This window comes from Ambystoma mexicanum, chromosome 3p, assembly GCF_040938575.1.
Source record: "Ambystoma mexicanum isolate Mex_15411 chromosome 3p, UKY_AmexF1_1, whole genome shotgun sequence".
Classification (NCBI taxonomy): Eukaryota; Metazoa; Chordata; class Amphibia; order Caudata; family Ambystomatidae; genus Ambystoma; species Ambystoma mexicanum.
Window position 1 is genome coordinate 1,260,158,359 of NC_090925.1, and position 21,188 is coordinate 1,260,179,546.

General features: G+C 49.1%; 1 protein-coding gene across 1 annotated transcript in view; it reads right to left on the reverse strand.

The window, feature by feature from the left end:
* The window catches only part of RANGAP1 (Ran GTPase activating protein 1), a 1,265,070-nt gene that overhangs the window by 289,029 nt on the left and 954,853 nt on the right, over positions 1 to 21,188 (reverse strand). Inside the window, exon 14 of the mRNA XM_069652750.1 lies at positions 742 to 830. Coding sequence (XP_069508851.1) covers positions 742 to 830 — 89 coding nt within the window. The remainder of the gene's footprint in view (positions 1 to 741; positions 831 to 21,188) is intronic.

The window sequence follows — 21,188 nt, forward strand, 5'->3', positions numbered from 1 at the left end:
AGTGCAAAATTCAACATCCCTTTACATTACTAACATCTGGATAGTGTAGGGACACATTAGGAAGTCCCTGTGGGATTTTAGATAGAGAAGGACTCTAAACGTTACGTCGTCAACTTCAGCACAACCAGAAGGTAGATAGTAGGGGACTATAATCAATAGCTACTAGCCAGGAGTCAGGGGAAAAGTGTTTTTCTAGACGAGTGAACGACGCCAATATGGCCCATTGAAATCTTGATAAAACCCCTTTAACCGTCTGTTAGACTTAGCCATCTAAGACACCACAGAGCAGGAAACAAAGCCTATAGTCTACTGGTCATACTGCAAGAGGTGGACCCGACATGCCTGCTCATGGAACGATGCTCTAGTAAATCATTGTAGATAGGCAACAACATACCCAACTGCAAACAATAATTAAAAAAAAGCCAATTTATATCTCCAGTCAAAATAAAAGGGTTACGCTGTAAAAGAGTAGGTTGAATAAAAACACTTTTAGAAATTACCTTTACCAATTTTAGATCAGTGCTTATGTCTTGACTACTGAAGGGAGAGTTTTCAGTTGCCAACGCCCTAGACCCCAATCAAATGCTAGTTTTGTAGGAGACCATCCCGGTACATGCAACCCTTCCCCTTCCCTTTTAGCCCCACCCTGCGTAGAGTAAGCAACTTTCAGGCCATGGAGGGATCTACTGAGTGGAAATTCCAAAAGGTGGCCCACAGTTTAAACACCAGCAGCAGTCTTACCTTGAGAAGGCCCATATGTATTAGGAGGCTGGTGACAAAAAGGTGGGCCTGGAATGAGGCAGTATGAAAGGCTTTGTCGAGCAAGGCATCTGCAAGGAAAAAGTCAGACAACCACATGAGTTGGGGAGATAGGCAAAGGGATTAGTAGCATTTGCACCTAGCTTGTTAATTATGGAGTATGGTAAAATGTTCACAATGCAACAAAGGAGGCTTGACATACAAGGAAATTCAAAGACTTCAAGACATGCTGGTACTGCATAAGTAAAGGTCTGTCAGAATATTTAACATGGATTATGATGATGTAGTCTAATGTTAGCTATTAACATTAATTGGCATTTGGGAAAGTACTTAGTGGAGAGTGCTCAAATGTACCTTTCTAATGGATTTCTTCCTCAAACAGAATACTCACCAACGATAAACTGTCTCAAGCGCAGGTGCTCTTTTGAAACTATTTCCGCCACTGGGGGGCAAAGCACAGCTCTACATTGGCTCAGGTTGACGCCCCTGTGTGCCAGATAGGGGTGTCACGGTATTAGTTTTATGGCGGTACGATAACCTTCTTGCCAAATGACGGTAGATCATGGTTATCGCGGTATAGCAGGTGGAGTTAACCAATCTTAGCAAATATTTTCTAAAAGGTCATATATTGTCAGATTTATCATCACAAACAAAACCAGGCACCCAGGGACAGAAGTGGGCTTTTCAACATACTTTCCACTGAAATGCCACCTCTTGCTTCCACCAAACACACGTGTGGAGAGGAGGAGGGGGGGGGCCTGCTGCGACTGGTAATGCAAACTGGATAGCTTTTCTTAAGTGGTCATTTAGGCTTTTAGCTCCCCACTGGCTACTAGTGAAGATGAACATGTTGCCATCTTTATAACCTGCATGCCACAGATCAATGGATGCGGATGGTAGTATACGCTTGTGTGCATACACACGCACACTCTTTACGTTACAGCCTTTAGTTTACTTGCGGGCCAAAAGGTGTTCAGTAATTACAGCCATCTTACCCTTTGGTATGGCAGCAGAGAATAACCGCAGAGATGAGTGAATTTCGCAGTGTGACTTATTATATGTAAATTCAATGATGGAACCAGGGAAATCCCCCATTGTCATATGTTTGGCAAACATTATCCATTATAAATATATAAAGCCCAAAGCCACCAACCCAAAGTAAGCCCTTTTTCCTTCTTGGCACTGTATTTATTCTTCCTATTGCTAACATACTGATTTTGTGTCTGGTCAGACACGTGTGGTTTATGGAATGGCATTAAAAACTGCTCCAACTGAAACTACTTGGCAGATGGCACATCCAACAGTGCAAGATCAAGAGTGCGCAGCAATTGCTTACTGCAGCCTTTCCAAATCAGATTGTAAAGCACAGTTAACGGTATAAAAGGTATACCGGTATAAACGGTGTGACGGTTATTATTGTTCAATTAAGTGGTTCACGGTATCTTTAATGGTATACCGTTATACCGTTACATCCCTAGTGCCAGATGGGACTTCAGATCCAGTATATATAGAGCTGATGCATCCCATATCCTCAGTTCTTTTTTTTCCATGCCTCTGCTTACTGCAGGAACGTTGCCTCGTCTACTGAAACTTTTGCATCATGCTAATTCTGCAGAGTCTCAGGCTTCAAACCATGTGAAGACCGCAGAGGTAAGTCTCTGACTCCCACAGAATATGCCTATACTATTTGGACTGTGGGCCATACAAGTCTATGTACCCGAAAGCTCTCTGGCAGTACTCTGCACAACAAAACCTTTTCCCACAAGGAAATAGACTATAAGAAGACCTGATCGAGGTCTCAGTACGAAACAGAAGACCGATACCCAGCCCGAAAAGAAGAAAAAAGCACCATAAGAGGTCCCACACCTCCAGCCATGAAGTTGAGAAGTCACCACCTCAGGAACAACTTGGAGGACACTACTCTGCAGGTACCGTTTCCCACCCAATAATCACCTTCAGAGGAATGTGTTGCATTTCGGCTAATGATGCAAGACATCGAGATGGTGTGGTATAATCAAGAGGAACTTCCATTGGTAGCCTTAGATGCAGTTAAGATGCAGTAGAATGGGGATGGCTCTTTAATGTATTGGATGGTTCTAGGTCATTTGGTCAAAAATAAATGGTCGACAGGACAATTGGTCGACACCAAAAGGTTGACAGGTCAACTGGTCGAATTTATTTTTTTGTGTTTTTTCACATTTCTTTTTTTGGGGGGTCCCTCCCAACCCCCCCCCCCTTTTTTTTGCTAAAAAACCCTTTTTTTCTCTAAACGAAAACCTAAAAAATATATATAAATAAAAAAAAATTCGACCATTTGACCTGTCGACCAAATTGTGTCGACCAATTGTCCTGCCGACCATTTGTCTGTCGACCATTTGACCGGACACCGTATTAGATGGCCTTTGGTTTGGGGCCGGGCACTAGGTGGTGGCTTAAGCTGCTGTACACGGACCCGATGGTGAGGGTGAAGACAGGTGGTTGGGTTTCATCACGCGGGATGCTCGAAATGGGTAACAGGCAGGAGTGCCAGGTGCCCCAGATTCTACTTGCCATGGCACAAGGTATCCTTCATAATATATCGCTTTATGCGGATGATGTCCTGTTGTATGTAGCCAACCCTCTGGAGAATGTTCCAATTATACTGGTAGTACTAGATAACATTCGAAGACTATGTGGGTTCCTGGTGAATACAGAGACATTTTTTATTGCCACTGGCTGCCTTGCGGATGAAACGGTAGGATACGTTCCCAGAATAGGCGGTGAAGTGGGAATTTGAGTCCGTTAGGTGTACAGATATTTCATGACATAGAAGAAACCTTTGTACAATACAGGTAGCGCACTGGCCAGTATTTGGGGCGAAGTGGATTTCGGAAGGTGCTACCATTATAACTAATGGGAGGAATAACTATGTAAGATGGTGATCCTCCCAAGGTTACTATATTATTTTGTGTATATGCCATACATGATTAAAAAAAAGGGTATTTTTAAGACGCTGGACACGAAAATAGGTTAATTATTGTGGGGCTCTGGGAGGCAGAGAGTAGCACATTTCAGGAGGGAGGACTATCCCTCCTGAATTTCAAACTGCATTTTATGGCGGCCAACAGCAGGCAGTGGGGCGGTGGGATGATTCCTTAGAGGGAGATCTGAGAAGCTTGCTGGGCCCTTTTCTGCAGAACAGTCAGGGAATTGAGCTTTTATGGGGCCCCATAGGTGGTACGGCAAACATATATAAGGTCCTGTGGGAAGTGTGGAATAAATTACATCGTAAATTACAAATTCAAGGGACTGAATAGTCGAGACCTTCCTTTAAGGTTTGATGAGACCATTTTGAATGCTTTGGGGATTATGGATCTGATGAGATTGTGATGTCATGGGTGCGTGAGGAGTAAGGACTTTTTTTGTGTAAGGAAAACTGCTTACGGTTGAACAGTGGAGGGACAAATATGACATGCTGAAAGGCTCTTTACTGGCATATGCATGGGTAGTAAAGAGGTTAGCAAATGTTGTGGGATGATATCCTAGAAGAACTGGATATAGATATGGTACTCCAAATGATACTGATGTTAAATATGGAAAAAGGGATTATATTGCGTCTGTATAGGGGGACCAGAGAAAAAAAAAAATATCATGAAGGGAATTAAGAGTCAGGGCGAAATGGGACAGAGATATGGGGTTCACGATACCGGAGGAAAAATGCGCTCGCATATGGGAACAGGTTAAAGTATCGATGAATGCAAGGTTTCGACTAATCCAATTGAATTTTATACGCAAGGTATACATGATTCCATCGAGATTCTATGGCAAGACAGAAGGTGAGCATTATGCTTTTCTTTCTTTAATACTGCCAATACAGCACTTGAAAATACTAAACATTTAAACAGGAATTTCTGCTTTGAACAGTAGGAAAATAAATGTTTAAAGGTTTAACTCAAGTCTTCCTTTTCCAGTATTACAAGACTACCAGTCCCATGAGCCTCTCCTCCTCTGGTAGTCCTGAGGCTAGCCTGTTCCACCTATCCGGTGTCTGCCCAGGGTATAAAACCCCGCCCCAGCCCCAGGTCCTTTCCTCGTGAGACGGGTCATGGATGAGTGCCAGGAGAGGTGGGTGAGTGGGGCGAAGGGCAGGTGGATGTTTGGTCTTCGTGGTAAAGTGTCAGTAAAGGTGGATGCGGGGAGTTTGGAATGGAGGAGGGGGGAGGAGGTGATGCTGAATCGATTGAGGATAGGGAATGTGGGGCTGAATGAATGTCTGTTTCGAGTGGGGAAGCGGGAGTCGAGGGATTGTGCAGTGTGTGGGGTGCCTGCGACTGTGGGACATTTTCTACTTAGATGTGAGAAACATGTTGCAGAGAGAGAATTGATGAGGGTTCGGTTATCTGCGCTGGGCGTGGCTGAGTTGAGTGGGAAGGCTTTGTTGGGAGGTGATGGGGTGAGTGGCAGGAAGAAGAGCAGTGTGTTGTTGGATTTTGTGAGACAGACGGGGAGGTGGGAGGAACTGTGAGTTTATGTGAGGTAAATAATGATTGGTGGGTTAGGTGCACATCATCCTTTAGGATGGGGAAGCGCCTGCGTGGGTCCGCCCACACTTTCGATAATTTAGAAGAAGAAGAAGGTCCTTTCCTCTTTCTTCATGATTCCTTACTATGAGATAAATGTTTTCCTTGTTCTAACTGAACGTTTCACAGTTCATAATGCATGAATTAGAGAGCGCGTACTAATATATGCAAGGTTATTTAACACACATGCGTTGAGATATTTGCCGTACAGCATTGTAGATTTTGGCCACGATCGAGTTTGTTTGAATGACAAATGCAGCGCGGAACGCGGCTCCAGCCGACGGTCATACGCGCGAGGAGGTCATATTCAGAGGTCCCAGAGGACAGAGCAGCTCGAGTGGTGGGGGCGGGGCCGCAGCCACAAGCGATCGCGCTAGTGTTAGGCGTCCGGCCACTCTCCAAGCAGTTTGCCCCGAAGCGCCATAGTAGGAGGTGCGCACTAGGACCTGGGGGAGCGGGAGGCTTCTGTGATTCCCAGCATCCCCCGGGACGATTGGTTCATTCGCACACTTTTCTGTCAGAGCGAGACGCGAACCACGAACAAACGGAGAGTTCAGTAAAAAAAAAATATATCAAAAGGGAAGCACGAAGCATGCATTTAGCAGCGTGCTTGCCCAGACAGGCCCGCAGCAGTTTCACATAAAAAAAAAGAAGAGGAGAAGGTGCTGCTGCTCTCCTCAAGCCAAATGACAGTCGAAAAAAGAATGTTGGCTTTGCCAGCCACAGGACATAATGGCTCACTATGGAGGCTCCCAATCCACAACACCTGAATGGAGTGAAGAAGAGTGGGAGGAGGAGCCCACACAACAGGAGTCTGAGTTATCACTCAGCTTTAAGAAGGTGTTAGGGGACTCCCTTTCCCAGGCAGTCTCTGAAGGGGTTCAGCCGATAGTTCAGAGACTGGACATGCTGGAGGCATGGATGGTGGAGAGGGAGCAGAGGTCCTCCAGAAAGAGACAGGCTCTCAGCCCAGGTGAAGGTCCATCAGCTGGACACCCCCAAATAGGAGTTGAGCAAGGGTGTAAGGCTTGGAGAGAAGAAACTCTTTGACCGCCGCAAGCAAGGAAGAGAGGGTAGATTCAGACCCCCAAAGGGCTGATGACCCAGTCACAAGATTAAAAAAGGCCTTCCTGGCGAAGACAGCAGAACGCCAGATCAGACCCCCTGCACCAGGGTTGGATAAATCAGGGGACAGAGAGGAGGGCTATTCGCCTGATGACGAAGGGGAAGAGGAGGAAGAGAGCGCCAGAGACCCCTTGATTCAGAGAGATGTCCCGGAGGAAGAGGACAACACGGGACATGTTCGACACTGAGGCTATCAGGCACCCAAAATCCTCAGAGAGGGTGCAATCGCCTAGAATTGCGCTTTACATGGCTCAACGTATAAAAAAAACCCATGACAAGGAAGTACGTTCCCTTATGAGAGCAGAGTGCACACGGCCGGAATTGCCTGATAAATTGGCAGAGCCCCCACGGATCTTGATCCCAAAATGGTCACCTTCGTGACTAAGTCATCAAGGGACATCAAAAAGGGTGCAGACAGAGCATGGAGGGGATGGTCAAGACAAGGTCTTCGACCTGGCCGGGCCACTGGCAGAAATAATGGAGTTGGCAGAAAAAAGCCAAGGATACCAGGACTACAGTAGACGCCCAAGTCCTAGCGAACTGGGCGCAGAGGGCAGTATACCTACTAAGGAACGCCAACTGCACCCTTTCCTCTGAGAGGCAGGGAGGGGTGTTATTAAAGATAGATGGAAAGCTGAGTGATTCATTCTACGGAGCAGGAGGGATAATGGTCTCCTATTTGGAGAGTCCTTGTCACCAGGATCGGTGATATCCTCGCCAGAGAACGTAGAATCCGTTTCACCACCCTCCCCTAACTCCTCACGTTCGTCTCTTCTTCCTGTACCCTTCTTTCCTTTACTTCTTGGTCGCTCCTTTTTTTATGTAGGTAGGGACGCCCACGGACGGAAGCCACTGTGTCACCCAAAAAGGGTTCCCGGTGCCTCCTCCCGGGAACGCCGGGAAGGGGAAAAAGCCAAAAGGCACAAAAAACCCCTAAGCGACCTGCGTGACTCTCCTAAGGAATGAGCTGGTATGCTGGGAGAATGCAGTCGGCTGAAGCTGAACTCCGTGTGGAAAGGATGAGGCTCCGGAGGAAGGTAGTCAGTAAGTAGTGCGGAATCTAACACGGGGAACCAAGTCCATAGGTGAAGCACAATAGAATAGGCAGTCCTTATGCAGGCCGGGATCTGGTACACGGGAGATCACAGAGGAAGGTATCCGAATCAGAAGAATCAGCAATCCAAGAAAACAGGCCAAGGTCTGGTACACAAAGAGGCAGGCAGAAGGAGAAAAACAGGAAGGGGAAAAAAAAAAAGGAAGAGGGACGGAAGCAGAGAAGGGAACGGGAGAAGGAGGGTGGCGAGGAGAGAGGAAGGAAAGTAGTAGAAGAAAAAGGGGCAGCAGGCAAGACTAGGGGAAGAGGACAAGGACCCGATAGAGATCGGGTAATACTGCAGCAAGTGCGAGCGAGGGAAGAGCAGGCAAAAAGGCAGACAGCACTAACGGAGGAAACCGGAAGCGTTGCAACGCATACACAACCCGGAAGGAGCTGTATTTAAACTCTGGGCCGCGTAAGCGCGCATACGCACGGGCAGAGCTGCAGGTGGGCGTGACAGGCTACCAGCGTGCACGGCGGAATAATGTCTGCGCCGCCAGCGGTTCCACAGGCGCCAAGTGCCGCATGCCATGACAGTCCTTTGCTAAGGAAATGTCCCAATTCTTGGGGACATACTCGCCCTTGGAGAAGGCACAAAGGTCTATAAGGAAAATATTTCCCAGCCGAGTTTTTGCCGGGACCGGACGTCACGAGGTCGGAAGTCCGGTCGGTTCAGTTTCCATCGCAGACCCCACAGATAGTGAGCCCAGTATTGGGAAGAGAGGCAAGCAGAACTCCTTCCAGCGAGAGCAAGATTCCCAAGAGGAGGCAGGGGTAGAGGTGCCTACCGACAGCCAAGTGCCACAGGCGGTGGGGGGCGTGGCTGACTGCCGAGCGATGAGCACGTAGGTCCTGCTAGCTCCTGTGCCACCATGTGAATCCTGACAAAATCCTGTTCGATAACCCCCTGGAGATTGTGCACATTTGGACCCCAAGTGTAGTGGAGGTCCCCAGGAATCGAACGGTGCATCCTGAGAAGGCGCAGGGAGAGGAAAGAAGCTGAGCGTTGCCGAAAAGCTCCGGCGGCTCGCCGAGAAAAAGTGTGCTTAAAATGGCCGCCGCAAGGCAGTGACAGTCGGGGAACCGGAGAGCTCACATGGTGTGTGGTGAGAGCGGGAGCTGGAGGCTTTGAGGGAGGCCTGGCATGGGGCTGGTGCCTCGGGAGTGCTGCGCCCGGTGCGGCTCCAAAATGAGCAGAAACGCCTGAGCTAGAGGAGAGAGGCAGCGGTGAAGATCAGCCGCAGGGAGAGAGTGGAGGGCGGGCCTCCCCCCCTTCCCCGGAGGTGCCTCAGTGTGTGCGGCGGTGGAGCTGGAGGCAGAGCGAGGAGTGAAGCCGGGCAGCGCAAACGGCACGGGAGCCCCGCGCACAGACGAGACAGAGCGGCCCGGACGGGTGGCGCTGCTGCTGGGACTCGGAGCTGCGGCAGCATTGGAGTGCGCCCTTCCTCGCCTCCTGTGGAGATACCAGGACGCAGCGCAGGCCGGGAGCTTGGCAGGAGGAGCCTCGCTGGAGGTGCTGCCGTCGGGTAAGGAGGAATCCGGGTGGGTGAAGGGGAGGAGGAGAGGACACTGGGCCCGGTCATGGCATTGAGCTCCTGGCTGGTGGGTTGGAGGAGGCGGCCCTCCCCGGAGCGTAGAGGACATGAGTGGGCCAACCTGGGTGGAGGTGCTGAAGGTTGTGGCTGCTGCCACCCCAGAGACTGGTGGGGCATGGAAGAAAAGAGGAGAAAGGACTTCAAGGGAGGCTTCGGGGGTAGCGAGCCTGGCCGGAGCTTTGAGTAGGGACCCTGGTTCCTGGGGAGAGGGGAGTTGGACTGATAAGTGAGTAGTCCCTGGCCTGACTGGGGGTAGCTGCCTGCTAGAGGACACAAGGGTAGGCGGGCTGGGGGCGAGACTGATCTGGGGGACAGCTCATCGCAGGAGCATTTCAGCCACAAGTTGGTGGAGAACCTGAACTTGAGTAGACCCTACAAACCCTGTCTACCATGGGCAAAAGTCAGCAGCGGATGGACAAATATACTGAAGCGAAAGATAGGGCGAATGGACAGAGTGGATTGGACCGGCAAGTGGGGGATAGATCCTTGGATGGCGAGGGGAGCACAGTAACTTTGGACTCTTATGGAGGCGATAAAGGCCTCTAGAACCTCTCTCCAGGAAAGTATCAAGGAGGTGGGGGTGGATGTTTCCTTGCTGAGGGCTTGTTAGGCAGAAACCTGTGCAGTTCCCTTGGGGAACACTGCAAAAGATTTAAGACTACAGGTAGAGCAGTAAACCCCTTTGGTAGCAGTCTGTACCACCCAGATTTACCTGGTAGCTGTGGCTGAGCAGTCAGACCTCTCTCAAGAAGAGTTAGGCAGTATGTAAAGTATACACAATATGTACCAAAACACAATAGCACAAGCAAACACTGACCAGAGCTTGGTTTCAAAAGTATATAGTTATTTATTTAAAATACACATAAGTTAAAAACACTCTAGCAAAAATATAGTAAAAGTACTTCAACACAGTTATAATGAAAGTAGATTCAATCCTTTCTCCTATCTAGACAACTCTAGGTAAAACACCACTTAATTAAAACAGAGGTGAGTGCTTAACGTTAGATGACACTCTAGTAGTTTCCAAGAAAGGGAGAGAAAAAGCAGAAATGGGTTAGACACACCACTCTAAGGTCCAGAGCACTTGCAATAGGCTTACAGAAGAATAAAGTCACAGGTGAGCAAAAGTCACTAGGCAGGGCCCACTCTTAGAGTAGCCGGAGCGAAAATGTGCCCAAGATCACACTGTTAGTTAGAGATTCAAAGTCTTGCAAAGAGTCAAAAAGAGGTTAGAGTGGCTCAGAAAGTTTAGCCAAAGTGTCCCAGGCACTCCCAGGTTCGAAAGCCGGGGACTAAATCTACCCCGTACAGTCGGTAGCAAGGGAAGCCAGGCAGAACACAGTACCTTAAGCGGAAAGGATCCTCCAGCGGTGGCAGTTGTTCCAGGCAGTGGCAGCAGGGCTCGACGTCGGTCAGGGGAGAAGAAGTTCTCGCTGAAGAGCAGAAGAAGAGGGTCGTTGCACTGCCCGGGAAGAAACCAGCCGCGGAGTCCTCCGGTTAAAGGGTTGGTGCCGACTTTCGCGGTATGGGGGTAAAGTGTGGTATTCCGGTTGCCGGGGTGCTTGGCACAGGCAAGGCGGCCACGAGATACCTCAAAGAACGGAAAGAAGGCGAAAACTGGTTGTCCCCACCAGTCAAGGGAAGGAGCCACTCCGTTAAGAGTTCTCCTCGGTCGTCGGGAAAAAGTGGTGAGACGGTTCAGCAGGGCTCCACCGGGTGGTGTCGTCGAAGCAGGTCGGCTCAGCTCTTCCCTCGTCGGATTCTTGGTCCTGTGGCGACTTCTGAAGTCCCAGTCCCCAAAGCCCTGCTTTTATGCAGCAAACCCCCATTCACCCAGCCTAGCTGTCACTCAACCATGCTAAGTGGTGAGCCGGGCGGCTCACCACTTGGGCCAATCAGGACGGAGTGCGACTTGAGTTACCAAGGTAACTCAGTCCAGGGTGCCTAAATCCCCCTCCACCCCTCCTAAGTACCCCAGACAGAGTGGCACCACTTTGGAGGGCTTCTGTGGAGAAGCCCGCCAAAAGTGGAACAAAGGGCTCCACTTTGGGTCAGAGTTACAGAGGCGAACACCAACGCCATTTTAGAATCAAGTTTTGGCAAAAAGTCCCAACCGGAGTTATAAAAATAAATATATAAACCGGTGGTATGTTTAAGGCTACCGTAAATAAATAATTAAATGTGTTAGCCTAAAACAATGGGAAATCCCATAGGGAAATATTCGCGGTCGAATATAAAAAGTAGTTTCCACTGCCACCAGCCAAAACTCGATCAGGGGGGACGGAGACGTGCCCCCTCGACTAACAGACCCTGGGGCAATCGAATTGCCCCAGCCAGTACGTCCACAATATGATGGTTTGTACTGGTTCTGTTCAGGATTCAAGACTAGCAAAGTCTTTGGTGACTTTACATGCCCTGGGAGACAGTAGTCAGTCCCAGGGTATGGAGTCTATGTTGGGGAGTCCCTAGGACACCCCTGGGTCACGGCACAGAGGGTGCTGTGTGACCCACATCACAAAAATACATGAGGCCCTATGGAGTAAAAGACCCCATAGCCCATTCAACACAAGGTTTAACCAAGAAAACACACTTCAACATGTCCAAGAGTGAGGGTAAAAGAGTCTCACTCTTGGCAGGAGAAAAAAATTAAACCCCAGAAATCCAGCAAAGCTGCTGGGGGACTCACTAGGTAGGGAAATTCAGCCTAAACAGAGAATTCTCCCTAACACTCGCCCCCCCCAGACTAAGGGACAGGAGGATTTAATCCACTCCTGGATGAACCTCATACCTCTAGTCGATGATATACATCCTAGAGAGTCCATCAGCATTTTGATGGTGACACCCTGACCTGTGCTCAATGGTGAACTCAAAGGTTTTCTTTTGTAAGCTAACGGACCTACAGACCCTTTGAGGAACATCAGTCTTTTTGTTATAGGGGATCTGGTTGACCAGTCCCTCAGAAGTTGGTACAACTTCTGAACCTATGTTAGGCTTTTTCAAGGGGTCCTTATAAAGGATTCCCTTAGATCTAGAGGGGCCTCCAAGGTTCCTCACCACCTCTCTTGTGGGAGCAGGTTGGGTCTTAGGCCTCTTGGTTGGAGGGGTTGGGGTTAGGCAATGTACCTGCTTCCCCTTCCTCTTAGATCTACCCTTACCTATTTTAGGAGTTCCCCCCCTAATATTAGGATTTGAGTTGGGGTCTTCAGTAGAAGGTCCAACAGTCTGAAGGTTTTTGGCCTTAGACTTTTCTTTTCTGGTTTTCCACCAGCACTGAGAATTACCAGTTCTCTCGGGTCCAGATAGGGGCCTAGTTGGTCTATCCACCTCTTCCTCAGAAGCAGGGGGAGTCAGAGACTCTGAGACTAGGGGAACAATGATGGAGCTTGGTTGGGGCTCCCATGTTCCTAGCATACTATCCGGAAAGGTGCCTGGGTCAGAGGTCAACTTACTAAACCCAGGGCTTGTAGTGGGGTTCTCAGTAGAGGGTCCCACAGGCTTAGAAGGGTCCTTCAAGGTAGCCTTTCTAGCCAATTTGGTTAAGTTCTGCTTCTCCATACTGGGAGGCCTGGGGGTATGTGACACTACTCCTAGAGTTCTTAGGTCATTCCCTAACAGGACCTTCCCAGGTACCTCAGCCTGAACACTGACAGGGATCCTTACTGTCATGTTGTTACATTGAATGAGGGCTGGTAGAATAGGAACCATTTGGACAGGGCCTCCAGACATCCTAGTGGGACCTTTGGGTGCTTTGGCCACATCTTCAGGTTGAAAGAAGCTTTCATCCACTACTGTTCTGCTGGCCCCAGTGTCTCTCCTGGCAGGAGTATCCTGGCCATTGACAAGAACACTGTCCACATAATACACCTTAGAGTTAACAGGTAGGGAGTTATACACAACCCTATTCTGGGTACTAACCAGACCCATAGGCTCTAAGTTTACAGTTGCTTGAAGACCCAAGGGTTCTTCAGCAAAGAGTTCAAAGTGGGCACTAGCCATCTGTACTTCATCCTCAGGAGTGAAGGCTAAGGAGACTGTGCTGATCCCTGCAGGTTTACCCTTGCACTTGGGATCTCCTTTGATATGGTCAGTACCCTGACAGACATAGCATTGTCCAAATGCTCTATGGAAGGGTGGCTTGTTCTGACCTCCTTCTGGCTTGTGGCCAGAAGGTACAGCAGCCTGACTAGGTTTCCCATGTGGCTTACCCTGGTTATTTTGTGGTTTGGGGCCCTCTTTGGGATAGGAATTATTAGAATTCTCTTTGGAGTCTTTTTTAGGCTGTTTCTCCCCATCCTTCTTCTGAGTTACCCCAGAATCCTTGTGAGTGGCCCTGTTGGCAACCCACAAGTCAGCAGCCTTAGCTAGTTTCCGGGAATCTAATTCCTTGGAATCAGCCAAGTGTTGTCTGAGCTCAGGAGAGCAGGCATCATAAATAGTCTCCAACATAAACAAATTCTTCATACCTTCATAAGTGTTCACCTTGTAACCCTTAATCCATCCCTCTAAGTTTTTCAAACATTCACTCACCCAGGTAGCCCAAGGGGTACCATCATGCTTTTTGAGGCTCCTAAACCTCTTAAGATACTGGGAAGGGGTCTTCCCAAACCTAGCTATCAAAGCTAGTTTCACACATTCATAGTCCTTCCTATCCTCCTCCCCCATCTCCATTACCACATCAGTTGCAACAGGGGGAAGCCTAGAGAACAACCAGGTGAGTAAGTCATTTCCTGTGATGTTCTGGAGCCCATGATTATATTCAAACAGAGACAACCAATCCAACACATCCAACTTAGGCTCATACATACCAACCAATTCTTTAGGCATCCGGGGTCTTTTAGGACTGGAACTTCTAGAGGAGCCAGAGAGAGAAACATTCTCAACAGATAATTTCTTCATTTCTAAGTCATACTTGAGCTCCATTTCCCTTAGCCTTAGTTCTTTGTCAGTTTGAGCATTAAGTTTCTTATACTCCAATTCTAGCTTCATTTTCTCCAGTTCAAAGTACTGAGGACTAAATGTGGGACCTGGTAAAGGTCCAGTAGGTACAGCAGGTAGAGCAGGCAGAGGCCTAGGGGGGACAGTTACAACAGCCTCACCCTCCTCTTCTGACTCTTCCTCAGAAACATCAACATTTTGCTCCATGTTAACTTCAACACTGTCATCTACAGTCGCTGGAGTGGTAGGTTCCTCTGAACCATCACCCAGACTTTGGTTAGCTAACAATCTTTCAATCAGCTCCATTTTCTTGCCCTTAGTCAGGAGATCCTTATGTTTACAGAGCACTCTTAAACAATCAGCAGTTTTGGCTGCAAGGGACTCTTGACTATAGCTTTCTATAACTGACATGTTAGAGGTTTTACTTTTTCAGTGCTAAGCTTTGTGGTTAGTTGCACTAAGGTATCTAAAGCACAATAAAATGTATACTCAATACAAATCCCACCGCTGTACACCAGTGTTAGGCAGAAACCTGTGCAGTTCCCTTGGGGAACACTGCAAAAGATTTAAGACTACAGGTAGAGCAGTAAACCCCTTTGGTAGCAGTCTGTACCACCCAGATTTACCTGGTAGCTGTGGCTGAGCAGTCAGACCTCTCTCAAGAAGAGTTAGGCAGTATGTAAAGTATACACAATATGTACCAAAACACAATAGCACAAGCAAACACTGACCAGAGCTTGGTTTCAAAAGTATATAGTTATTTATTTAAAATACACATAAGTTAAAAACACTCTAGCAAAAATATAGTAAAAGTACTTCAACACAGTTATAATGAAAGTAGATTCAATCCTTTCTCCTATCTAGACAACTCTAGGTAAAACACCACTTAATTAAAACAGAGGTTAGTGCTTAACGTTAGATGACACTCTAGTAGTTTCCAAGAAAGGGAGAGAAAAAGCAGAAATGGGTTAGACACACCACTCTAAGGTCCAGAGCACTTGCAATAGGCTTACAGAAGAATAAAGTCACAGGTGAGCAAAAGTCACTAGGCAGGGCCCACTCTTAGAGTAGCCGGAGCGAAAATGTGCCCAAGATCACACTGTTAGTTAGAGATTCAAAGTCTTGCAAAGAGTCAAAAAGAGGTTAGAGTGGCTCAGAAAGTTTAGCCAAAGTGTCCCAGGCACTCCCAGGTTCGAAAGCCGGGGACTAAATCTACCCCGTACAGTCGGTAGCAAGGGAAGCCAGGCAGAACACAGTACCTTAAGCGGAAAGGATCCTCCAGCGGTGGCAGTTGTTCCAGGCAGTGGCAGCAGGGCTCGACGTCGGTCAGGGGAGAAGAAGTTCTCGCTGAAGAGCAGAAGAAGAGGGTCGTTGCACTGCCCGGGAAGAAACCAGCCGCGGAGTCCTCCGGTTAAAGGGTTGGTGCCGACTTTCGCGGTATGGGGGTAAAGTGTGGTATTCCGGTTGCCGGGGTGCTTGGCACAGGCAAGGCGGCCACGAGATACCTCAAAGAACGGAAAGAAGGCGAAAACTGGTTGTCCCCACCAGTCAAGGGAAGGAGCCACTCCGTTAAGAGTTCTCCTCGGTCGTCGGGAAAAAGTGGTGAGACGGTTCAGCAGGGCTCCACCGGGTGGTGTCGTCGAAGCAGGTCGGCTCAGCTCTTCCCTCGTCGGATTCTTGGTCCTGTGGCGACTTCTGAAGTCCCAGTCCCCAAAGCCCTGCTTTTATGCAGCAAACCCCCATTCACCCAGCCTAGCTGTCACTCAACCATGCTAAGTGGTGAGCCGGGCGGCTCACCACTTGGGCCAATCAGGACGGAGTGCGACTTGAGTTACCAAGGTAACTCAGTCCAGGGTGCCTAAATCCCCCTCCACCCCTCCTAAGTACCCCAGACAGAGTGGCACCACTTTGGAGGGCTTCTGTGGAGAAGCCCGCCAAAAGTGGAACAAAGGGCTCCACTTTGGGTCAGAGTTACAGAGGCGAACACCAACGCCATTTTAGAATCAAGTTTTGGCAAAAAGTCCCAACCGGAGTTATAAAAATAAATATATAAACCGGTGGTATGTTTAAGGCTACCGTAAATAAATAATTAAATGTGTTAGCCTAAAACAATGGGAAATCCCATAGGGAAATATTCGCGGTCGAATATAAAAAGTAGTTTCCACTGCCACCAGCCAAAACTCGATCAGGGGGGACGGAGACGTGCCCCCTCGACTAACAGACCCTGGGGCAATCGAATTGCCCCAGCCAGTACGTCCACAATATGATGGTTTGTACTGGTTCTGTTCAGGATTCAAGACTAGCAAAGTCTTTGGTGACTTTACATGCCCTGGGAGACAGTAGTCAGTCCCAGGGTATGGAGTCTATGTTGGGGAGTCCCTAGGACACCCCTGGGTCACGGCACAGAGGGTGCTGTGTGACCCACATCACAAAAATACATGAGGCCCTATGGAGTAAAAGACCCCATAGCCCATTCAACACAAGGTTTAACCAAGAAAACACACTTCAACATGTCCAAGAGTGAGGGTAAAAGAGTCTCACTCTTGGCAGGAGAAAAAAATTAAACCCCAGAAATCCAGCAAAGCTGCTGGGGGACTCACTAGGTAGGGAAATTCAGCCTAAACAGAGAATTCTCCCTAACAGGGCTGACCTCTGCAAAGTATGTGAGGGGGTTACAGAAGTGGAGCAAAGGGTCGGTATGGTTGAGGATGATGTTCAGAAGCTCGAAAACCAGGTGGCGGGCCTGGTGGGGGCGACTCGAGTGTTGGACGCCAGGGCACAGGATGCAGAGGGCCGCTCCAGACGTCGTAACAGCCGTCTGGTCGGCATACCGGAAAGAGAGGAGGGTCATAGTGCACAGCTATTTGTGGAGAACTTGATCCTGAAGGTATTGGGGATCAAGGGACTATCCAACCACTTCACAGTGGAGAGGGCACAAGGGTGATGGTAGCTAAGATTATGAATTTCCAGGACCGGGATGCCATCCTTCAGGATGCCCGTAGAGTGGGGATCTATGAAATGGGAAGTGCGAGGGTGCACAGACTTTACGCTGGAGGTGCACCGTCAAAGATCATCATTTGATGAGGTGAGGAGCTGATTGCGGGAACTCAACCTTAAATACATGATGTTCTTCCCAGCGAAGTTGAAGGTGTTGTCCGGAGGAAGGCGTGGTTCTTTACATCCCCAAGGGAGGTATGGGACTGGTTGGACGCGGGGTCTTAACAGAAGGAACCTCAGGGGGAGGGACCTGGGCTGGTGGTACCCCTGGACGCGGTGGAGCAAGAATAAGGTGAAATAGGGGAGAGCATAAGTGGGTATTGCAAAAGTGATTATCTGGAGTGAAGGAGGAATGGGAAGAGGGGGTTATGACATTGGTGGGGTGGTGCGGGAAGGGTGATGGAACCCCCCCCGCTTTAACAACGCTATTGGCTACTAACCCCCGGGGAGAGGAGAATGAGGGGTTTGGTGAGCCAATGGGTCTACTGCTAAGGAGAGGGAGGGGGCAGAGGGTAGGAGTCCAGGAGGGTTGGTCCCTGACCGGTAGTTGGGGTGAAAGGGGGGAGTTTGGAGGGGCATGGGAGGGAGGGAGGTGGGGGAGTGGAGGGAGTGTGGGGGGAAGGGGAATTGGAAAGGGGGAGTTGTGGGGTAGAGCGCCAGGTTGGGGACAGGCACGTGAAGGGAGAGGTGGGTCACCAAAGGTGGAGGAAAGGTATGATGCAGCAGCAGTAGGATATGGGATGTGGATGGGGCCGGATTTGGGTATAGGTATTAGTGGTGCTAGAAGAGAGGAAGGGATAACCTGAGAGAAGATATCAAGTTCTTGGATAAGTAGGCTGGGAAATCTGAAAATTGGGACATGGAATGTTCGAGAGCTGGGGAGTTACCAGAAGAGGCAGAGAGTGGGTAAGTTCATGAAGAGGCAGAAGATACAGGTGGCGTTGATACAGGAGACGCATGCGGGTGCGGAAATGCTGGGGAAAATGTGGGGAGGGCAAGTAATCGGTGTTAGGCAGAAACCTGTGCAGTTCCCTTAGGGACCACTGCAAAAAGTTTAAGACCACAGGAGTAAGCAGTAAACCCAATTGGTAGCAGCCTGCACCACCCAGATTTACCTGGTAGCTGTGGCTGAGCAGTCAGACTTCTCTCAAGAAGTGTTAGGCAGTATACAGAGCATACACAATAGGGCCAAAAATACAGTAAAACAAGCAAACACTGACCAGAGCTTTGGTATTAAAAGTATATAATTATTTATTTAAAACACACTTATGAAAATACACTGGCACTAATATATCAAGCAAGTTCAAACACAGTCACTTTAAGTATATACACCTCCCTAGTTAGTTATTCGACAAGTCTAGGTTAAGGCACCGAGGTGAGCGCGTTACCTTAGATGGCACTCCCAATAATTTGTTAAAAAGGGAGAGAAAAGGCAGAGCATGGAAATAACACAGTACCAACACTTTTAAGAACCCCCAGCAACGAAGGAAAGGTAGGGTCTGCTGTAGAGCCAAAGTTCATAGGCCACGCCCCCTCTGAGAGAAAGCAAGGCTGAATGTGCCCAAGATCACACAGTGGAAATGCACTCAAAGTCTTTGTACAAAGTGTCAAAAAGAGGTTGGATCAGTTCAGAAAGATAAAGTTAAAAGGTTTGGAGGCCAAGCCAGTTGGAAAGTCGAGGATTTACGGGACACCTTGGACAGTCCGTTGCAAGTGCGGCCAGGCGGGACACAGTACCTTAAATGGTGGGAACGTTCCAGCGGGGGCAGTTGTTCCTGGCAGCGGGTGCGAGTCGTGGCTTCGACCAGAGGAAGAGATGATCTCGACAAGGAAGAAAGCTGGAAGTCGTTGCACTGCCAGGGATGAAACCAGCCGCGGAGTTCCCGATTAAAAGGTACAACTCTTTTATTCGCGGTCAGTGGTGAAGCGTGGCTATCCGGCTGCCGGGGTGCTTGGCACGGGCGATTCGACCAAGAGAAGTCCTGGAAGGCGAAAAAGGCAAACTGGTTGGTCCCATCAGCTCAAAGGGAAGAAGACTCTCCTGGAAGAAGATCTCCTCTGTCGTCGGGGAAGTGGTGAGTTCTTTACAGCAGGGCTCCACCGGTGGTGTCGTCGTTGTAGATGGCTCAGCTTCTCCCTTCTTTGGATTCTTTAGGTCCCGTGGCGACTTCTCCAGTCCCAGTCCCCAAACCCCTGCTTTTATGCAGAAAAACCCCCATTCAACAGCCTAGTTGTCACTCAAACATGGTAAGTGTTGAGCCGGGCGGCTCACCACTGGGCCAGTCACACAAGAGTGCGACTTGAGTTGCCGAGGCAACTCAGTCCAGGGTGCCCAATCCCCCTCCCACACATCCTGTAGACCCGAGACAGAGTGGCACCATTTGGAGGGCTTCTGTGCAGAAGCCGGCCAAAAAGTGGAACAAAGGGCTCGATTTGGGTTAGAGTTTCAGAGGCGAACACAAACGCCATTTTAAAACCGAGTCCTGGCAAAAAGACCCAACCAGGGAATTAATATTAAATAAATAACACAGCCGTATCTTTAACATTGCACCAAAAAGTGGTGCTTTTGAAATCAATGGAAAAATCACATAAGAAATATTCTGGTGGAATATTTCGCGTGGTATCCACTGCCACCAGCCAGAAACTCGACAAGGGGGGACTGGACAGTGCCCCCTTGGAAAACAGACCCAGGGGCAATCGAATTACCCCTACCAGTACTTCCACAATATGATGGTTTGTACTGGTTCTGTTCACAATTTGAGACTAGTAAAGCCAATGATGACTTTACATGCCCTGGGAGACAGTCAGTCCCAGGGTATGGAGTCTATGTTTGGGGGTCACTATGACACCCCTGTGTTACTGCACTGAGGGTGCTGTGTAACACACATCCCAAAAACACATGAAGCCCTATGGAGTAAAAGACCTCACAGCCCATAAAACACATTCACAGTCAAAGGACATTCTCAAATCATGCCTAAGAGTGGGAGAAAAAGAGTCTCACTCTTAGCAGGAGAAAAACATGAACCCAAAAATCCAACAAAGCTGCTGGGGGACTCTCTAGGTTTGGGGAAATTAGCCTTAACAGAGAATTCTCCCTAACAATCGGCACAACATATTCAACCCAAGCCAGGGGGGTGCTCATTTGGGTGGTGAGGGGGACACCTTTGAAAGTGGAGACGGTACTAAAGGATGAGGTAGGCAGAACGGTGCTAGTGCAGGCTTCGTGGGAGGGCAAGATTATCTGTCTGGTTAATTCATACGCGCCCAACGTTGAGGATAGGGACTACTTCCCCTCGAAGCTTCGCATGATGGGGGCATATAGGGGGAAATGATAATATGGGGCAGAGACTTTAATTGTCATCTGGATGAACGGTTAGATGGGTCTGGGGGTAAGCGGGTGCCTAGGAAGTATATGGCGGGGTCGCTTCACAGGATAATGCAGGAGATGGATCTGGTGGAGGTCTGGAGGGAGAAACACAGGGAGGATCGAGGCTATTCTCATTATTCCGGGGTGCATGGCTCATGTTCGCGTCCGGATTACATTGTAACCGGTAGGGAGTACTGCCGACATTTTGGTGAGGTGGCGTACTTGGGCCGAATCCTGTCGGACCACTCCCCCTTGGTGGCTACGTTATTTGGGGCTCATGAGAGGCCCCCGCGGCGGCTCTGGCGCTTGCATAGGGAGGCACTACATGATGGGGCCTTTGTTGGCGAACTTAGGGAAGGCATTAGGGGGCACTTCGAATTGAATGAGGGCTCGTGGGGTTCTAGGGGAGTGTTGTGGGAATCCTTTAAGGCGACTATAAGAGGGAAGTGCCTGTCTATGATGGTGGGGATGCGTAAGCGCCTCCAAGATACGCTGTAACGTATAGAGGCCCAGGTGGCTGAATTGTAGGGGAAGCAGCGGGGGGTTGGGGGGGGGGGGGTGGTTGGGGGCCGGTGTGGGAGAAGTACTGGCGCGGAAGCTGGAGCATTATAAAAGAACCCTGGTAGAGTTGTCGAGTTTTGATAATAGTCGGCGGGATGTTAGACTGCATGGGGAAGGGGATAAGGCGGGTAAGCTGTTGGCTTGGTTGATTGGTAGGGAACCGGGTTATAACTCAGTTTAGGATGAGTGCGGGG